The 6,772-nt window shown below is 37.4% G+C and overlaps 3 protein-coding genes across 3 annotated transcripts; 2 read left to right on the forward strand and 1 right to left on the reverse strand.

The window, feature by feature from the left end:
• On the forward strand, positions 1-1,410 carry LOC107626372 (probable F-box protein At2g36090). Its single transcript, XM_016329242.2, has one exon. The coding sequence runs from the start codon at positions 80-82 to the stop codon at positions 1,121-1,123; it is 1,044 nt and encodes a 347-aa protein (XP_016184728.1). The 5' UTR covers positions 1-79; the 3' UTR covers positions 1,124-1,410.
• On the forward strand, positions 2,629-4,499 carry LOC107626373 (40S ribosomal protein S2-2). The gene is made up of 3 exons (XM_016329244.2): positions 2,629-2,983; positions 3,216-3,614; positions 4,158-4,499. The coding sequence occupies exons 1-3, from the start codon at positions 2,717-2,719 to the stop codon at positions 4,317-4,319; spliced, it is 828 nt and encodes a 275-aa protein (XP_016184730.1). The 5' UTR covers positions 2,629-2,716; the 3' UTR covers positions 4,320-4,499.
• LOC107626374 (casparian strip membrane protein 3) lies at positions 4,718-6,203 on the reverse strand. The gene is made up of 3 exons (XM_016329245.2): positions 5,839-6,203; positions 5,286-5,409; positions 4,718-5,128 (listed from the first exon to the last, which is right to left on the reverse strand). The coding sequence occupies exons 1-3, from the start codon at positions 6,090-6,092 to the stop codon at positions 4,913-4,915; spliced, it is 594 nt and encodes a 197-aa protein (XP_016184731.1). The 5' UTR covers positions 6,093-6,203; the 3' UTR covers positions 4,718-4,912.

Consider the following 6,772-nt stretch of genomic DNA (forward strand, 5'->3'; position numbering starts at 1 on the left):
ATTTTTTCTCAAACCACAAAAGCTTCTCACTCTCTCACACCGCTAAAACGAACACACAGACCAAACTCTCTTTTCTAACATGGCTTGCACCTCCGGCGAGTCGTCCACGGCGGAACAACGCAGCGGAGCTGCCACAATTTCCGCTGTCCACCCCGACGTGATCGAGTCCCACATACTCACGCGCCTCGACGGAGCCTCGCTTGGCTCTGCCGCTGCAACATGCTCACAACTCCACGCGCTCTCCTCCAGCGACCACCTCTGGTCACGCGCCTGCCGCTCCATGTGGCCGTCCAGTAACTCGCCACGTGTCAGCCAAGTCATTTCCACGTTCCCCAACGCTTCCCGCTCTTTCTTCTCCGACTCCTTCACCGCTTCTCGTCCTCCCGTAACCGCTATAACTAACTCCTCCAACGGCTTCACGAAAATCCAGGAAGCAGTAACAACGGAAATAATCTCAGCCGTTGATCTCTTCTACGGTGAAGATCTCATATTATCGAAAGTTATCGAAACCGAAACCGAGACTGGTTGGTTCCTGTGCTCGCCGTTCCGCGTTGACCTCTTGGACCCGAAGGAGGCGGTTAGAACTGAGGTTAGCTATCGTGATGACACGTGTCATAACATGGTTGAAAGGTTGAGGCTGAGCTGGATTGTGATCGATTCCGCCGCGAAGCGAGCGGTGAACGTGGCGAGCCGGAGAGCGGTGTCGGTGCGGCGGCACTGGCTGACCGGTGAGGTGGAGGCGAGGTTTCCGATGGTTGTGTCGGGCGGAGAGAGAGGGACGGCGGCGGAAGCGGCCGTGTGCGGCGCGGTGGTGACGTGGGGAGTGAGTGACGGAGGGGAGATGAACGTGAGAGAGGTGAGTCTGCAAATTGAAGACATGGATGGGACGCACTTGAACGGTAGGGATAGTTTGGTAATTTTGAAAAGGGCGCTGGAGGGTAAAAGGGTAAAAGCGAACGTTGAAGAAGAAGAGAAACGTTACGAAGAGTTTATGAAGGAGAAGGAAGAAAGGAAAGAGAGAAAGGCGAGAGTTGAGGGAAGGTTGGATATGCTTTGCGTGGGTCTAGCGACGTTAGCGTTTGCGGGGCTTTTTGGTCTTTTTGTCTTCTGGAGATGGCACTGAAAATACACTTGAACGAAACGACGAACGTTCTTTCTGTCGTTTAACATTTTACGGAGCAAATCGATGAGTGTGAATGAAAGAGCGAAACATACATTTGTGGATTAGTGAGAGATTTTACATTATTACACGGATCAAAGTATCTGTTGTTGTTATACTGAATTAATATTTACTAGTAAAGATAGCAATGTATAATTAAATGTGTAATATGTAACTTGGAACTTGTAGTAATAGAACTCAATTAATCATGTTCATTATGTTTGTGATGGGGAATCTGTTCCCATTTTGTCTACACATAACTACCAATTCTCATTGAAGCATATTGAGGAGTGGATGATAAAAAATGGTTAGAAGCAAATATCAAATTCCTCTCTCTGTCTCTCTCTCTAGAATAAAATATTGTCATTGAAATTGAAAAGATAATATATATACTTCACAATATCTTATGAATCATCATCGTGTAATATATATCAATATGACTATGATTATCTAATTTTGATGATTTATATTTGCTGTTGACCATATTTATATATTGATCTGACATTAGATCATAATAATAATGGTCAAGATACCTTCAACTGGCCAACTATACAAACACTCTTATAAGGTATTAAAAAGTTCGCAAATTGTATAAATATACCTAAACAAATGTGATAATAAGCTCCGTTATATAGATGAAAATGGGGTAGTATCTAATGCATTTGGGTCTAAATTTGACATCAGCTCTACTCACTCATTCATATGCCTTTGAAATTAAACCATCATAATCATGATATATGATGAGGCTATGAGCAAAAAACAGAAAATATGTCTATATATGGATGTGGTATTTCCTTGCAAGAAACCAAAAATGATATAAATATCCACATGTAATGTAGTTATGGAGTTTTGAGCCATGTGTGTGATCACATCTTGCATATCTTTGAATATAGCTCATAGAAAAATTGTCAAAAGAAATACTAATTATCATAGCTTTATTTTTTTAATATGAAAAAAATACATATTTTTACCAAGTTAAAAATCAATTAATCTCGTATTTGACATTCATCTGAGAGTTTGTTACTAACTAATAAATTATTATATATTTAAGTGTGAATTTATATACTTGATACTTATTTAAGTGAATAAGTAAGCTGAATTAAAAATTGCTTAATTTTTGTTTGTTTTGTTATTTTTTTCATTCTAACAAGACAATGATTAATTTGTGAGTTTATTGCTGGCTAATGAATTGCTGCATACACAAAATGAAATTCAAATTCCCATAACTTGCTTAAACAAATAAGTAAACAAATCATTTGACTAATCTAAATTGGTTAAGAAGTTGGTTAAAGGTTAATTATTAATTTATTATTGATCAACTTGTGTAATTAATTTAAGAATGTGCCAAAGGCCAACTGAAGCCTTAGAAATCCATCAACAAAAAGAAAAAAAAGGCCCGGCAGAAAAACAGTCTAGGCCCAGCCCACACCATTCACTCTCACCCCTAATCCTCTTCCATATAAAAACCCCAAACCCTAACCTCAACTTCGTTGCCGCAAAACACAAACAAACCCTAATACACACTCTTCGGAGCGCAGCCAAAAGACTCGTCCAAACATGGCAGAGCGCGGAGCTGGCGGTGAACGCGGCGGATTCGGCCGTGGATTCGGTGGTCGCGGTCGCGGTGGTGACAGAGGCCGCGGTGGTCGTCGCAGAGGTGGTGGCCGCAGGGATGAGGAAGAGAAATGGGTTCCAGTGACGAAACTAGGACGCTTAGTAAAAGATTCAAAAATCCAGAGCCTCGAACAGATCTACCTTCATTCCCTCCCAATCAAGGAGCACCAAATCGTAGACCAATTGGTCGGACCTTCTCTTAAAGATGAGGTTAGTTACAATCTGTTATAACCGTTTCTTGTTAGTTATAAACAAATACGATAATCAATTTCGATAGTTTATATGAATTCGTTGAGCTGAGTTAAAACTTGTATAGTAAAATTCTTCTCACAAACTCAGTTTAGGGATCTAAACTTGCAAGAGTCGAAGAGTTAATTTGATTTAGTTAGTTAGACCGTTAGAGTTTGTTGTAACGGTTATTTGTGGTTTCTGTGTATGATAGGTGATGAAGATTATGCCGGTTCAGAAGCAGACACGTGCCGGTCAGAGAACAAGGTTCAAGGCATTTGTGGTCGTTGGTGATGGAAATGGACACGTTGGATTGGGAGTGAAGTGCAGCAAGGAGGTGGCTACTGCTATCCGTGGCGCCATCATTCTGGCGAAGCTTTCGGTTATTCCGGTGAGGAGAGGATACTGGGGAAACAAGATTGGGAAGCCTCACACTGTTCCTTGCAAGGTTACAGGGAAGTGTGGTTCTGTCACTGTTAGGATGGTGCCGGCACCTCGTGGTTCTGGAATTGTCGCAGCTAGGGTTCCTAAGAAGGTTCTGCAGTTTGCTGGTATTGAAGATGTGTTTACTTCATCAAGAGGATCCACTAAGACACTTGGAAATTTTGTCAAGGTTTGAAATTCTGTCGAGATAACTTTTTTTCTTATGGCTTGTTTAATTTTGTTTATAATCTATGGGTTGATATGTACATATTTTGAGTATTGAAAAATAGATTATTAAATACATGTGAATAAATTTGGATTTGGCTTAACAACTAGAAGAGTAAGAGATGTAGAATTTTTCTATAAAATGTAGTTTGTTTATTATTTGTGCATTTATAGTAAATTGGCATACAATTTGCCTGAATAGTTCCCATGTTAATGCTTGATTGTAGTGATTTACAATTTAATTGGTCAATAAGTGGAAAAATGCTTAATGTTGTGTTTGGATATGCTGTTATGTCAAAGTTTAGATTAGAATCATTAAAATTTGCTTTGCTGTTTTAGTATGTTGTAATAGCATTAGAGCTAGTTTATGATAAGATAGAAACCTTGATCATATGATTACCAAAAGCATTTTATCATATTGTATCAATGTATGGAGTCGTATCAAGACAAATTGATATGAAGATGTATAAAATGGAGTTTCGAGAGTATTAATATATGTTTTTTCCAGGCTACTTTTGAGTGTTTGTTGAAGACCTATGGATTCCTGACACCCGATTTCTGGAGAGAAACTCGCTTCTCTAAGTCTCCATTCCAAGAGTACACAGATTTTCTAGCCAAGCCGACGACCACAAAGACCCTCATCCTCGAGGAAGAGAGAGTTGATGCTTAAGCCAAGTCTTAGTTTTTTGCTTTTTTAAATGTTATGATTGTGATGACTGTTCTTTAAGCCTCATTAGTAATTTACATGTCTTTGCTGTATTTTACTTTTTGGAGTTGACGTATGAATTTTACATCTCCATGGATTTTGTTATCAAGTTTTGTTGTTTTTATATTATGCGAGTTTTCAAAAGGACTAAATTTTATTTTATTTTTTTTCAGTTGAAGCACTTGGCAATTATAACAAATTTTCACTATCAACACTTTGTATAGGACCTCCAATATTTCACCCTTATTTTTTGTCAGGAAATTTTTGTCGGTATGTTTAAGCCATTTGCATGTTGTGTATAGTATAACCTTCAATCCTGCTCCTATCTTAAAAGTGTTAAGAGAAAAATTAGAGGAGAGGAATTGGAAGGAAAATTGAAGACATAACTTGATTAGGACCAAATTAATGCAAGTAATCAATTTGATGATCCATGAAATCAAACCTTACAAGTTACAACCCAAGGAATTAAGACTTGGGAAACAGAACAAACAAAAACAAACAGCACAAATAACTTAGCCCAAGCTAGAATGTTACATGCAAGTTTCTTTCAAATCTTTCTAATGACTCCTAAGAGCCACAGCTGTCATAATAACCAAGAACAAAAGTAGAACCACTGAAACAAAGGCTGAGATCACACCTCCACTTGTTTGTTGACAGAAATCTGTAAACTGATTGCATATGGCAAGCCAGTTAGAGTCTTGGTTCCCATTATGTGCTAAGTATACTATGGCGGCCGCTGCAGCAGCACTTGCAGTTGCTAGAGTAAGAAACACCTACAAATGTTTCACAAGGAAAAAAAATAGGTTAATTCAAATTATGCATTTTGCAACTGGTTATTACTAATTACTACAATTTTTTTGTCTAATTTATTCTAAGGAGTTAGTCATGAATTTATTAAAAAGTGCAAGAGAGATCATAGAATAAAATTACCATGTCTAGAATGATGAGGAAAAGTCTTGGTCCAACTGCATGGGGGCGTATGATGGTTACTATAGAGAAAGGCAGTGATAGGACCAAGTAACCACCCACAAATGCCATTGAAATAACAAAGAACCTGCAATTTTTGGTAAGCCTTACATTTTATGAATGCATCCAAAGAGAGATATTCTTAGGTGTCCTTAGAAAGAGAGGAAAACGAATGAAGGGGGAAAAGTGAGCCTTTTTCATATAAATTAAAATTTAACCTTTTTGGATAACTTGGTGAAATTATTTTATGTACTAAGCCTCTAAGCGTGTGAATTTTATCATGCGTTGCCATTATTAATGGATAAAGCATAATTTATCTAAATGTTCTAGAGCATATAGCAATTTTGTTTCGCACATCGAGTTTACATATACCTATCTATCATTGAATGAGGTGCAGGACTTATACGAGATAAGTCATACACCTCATTCAATGGCATTGAGACACGTATATTGACTCGGCGTACGAAACAAAAATGAGCATAAATATAGAAGGCAGAGCATTGAGAGAGTGACATACTGAAAAGCAGAGAAGTTATCATAGCTTGCTTCAAACTGAACGAACTGAGTGAAGAAAGGTAAAATTTGATCCGCCATTGACATGGTGGCAGCAGCACCAAGAGCAGCAGCTATGGCACCTAACCTTAGAATAAAGTCCATTATTGCCACCCCTTTCTTCCATCCTCCTCCCCTTTTTGGTGCACCAATCAATGGTGTTTTTTCCTTAGCAATTTTTCTTGATGATGATTCTCCCACTTCAATAGTAGTTGACATTTTTTTTTCCTTACCCTTTAGTTGGAACTTGAGAAGAAAAATATATATGAAAAATGTTGTCTAAAATTATATGAATTATAAGATTTAGTGATGAATATTATGGTTTCATGGTTTATGAGCTTATATAGAAAGAGAATGTGGTCAACGGTCAACTTTTGATATAGGAGAAGGTATTAAGAACTTAATTAAGTAGGATATAGGAGAAGGTATAAGAGGAGTTGTTATAAAACCATTTCCACTTCTGACTTTGTAACAAAGCAAGTAGAGGGCACAAAAATGTTATCTAATTATTTCATTAGTTACTTTTTCAAGTGAAAACGGATCATGTTTATGTAAAGTTTTTTTTATTATTTTCTTAAGGAAATTTTTCATAATTATGATAATATTGATTTTATTATGTATATTGAATCGGCATATATTATTTGTATTATTAAATAAACAACAATGCTAGGAACCAAGAGGGTACCAACCAAAAACCAGCAAAATGCCTCTGGGTGAATCCAAAATCTCTACGTGAATAGTGCTTATACTAGGAATCAGGATTGTTGGAAGTTCCGTGATCTTCACTCCTATTTCTTCAACGTATCATTCAGGATTTTAATTTGGGGTGAGAAGCAATTAATATCGAATATTATAAATTAAAAATAAATAAAATTAATTAAATATAATTATAAATTAGT

This window comes from Arachis ipaensis, chromosome B02 (genome assembly GCF_000816755.2).
Source record: "Arachis ipaensis cultivar K30076 chromosome B02, Araip1.1, whole genome shotgun sequence".
In the NCBI taxonomy this organism is placed as follows: Eukaryota; Viridiplantae; Streptophyta; class Magnoliopsida; order Fabales; family Fabaceae; genus Arachis; species Arachis ipaensis.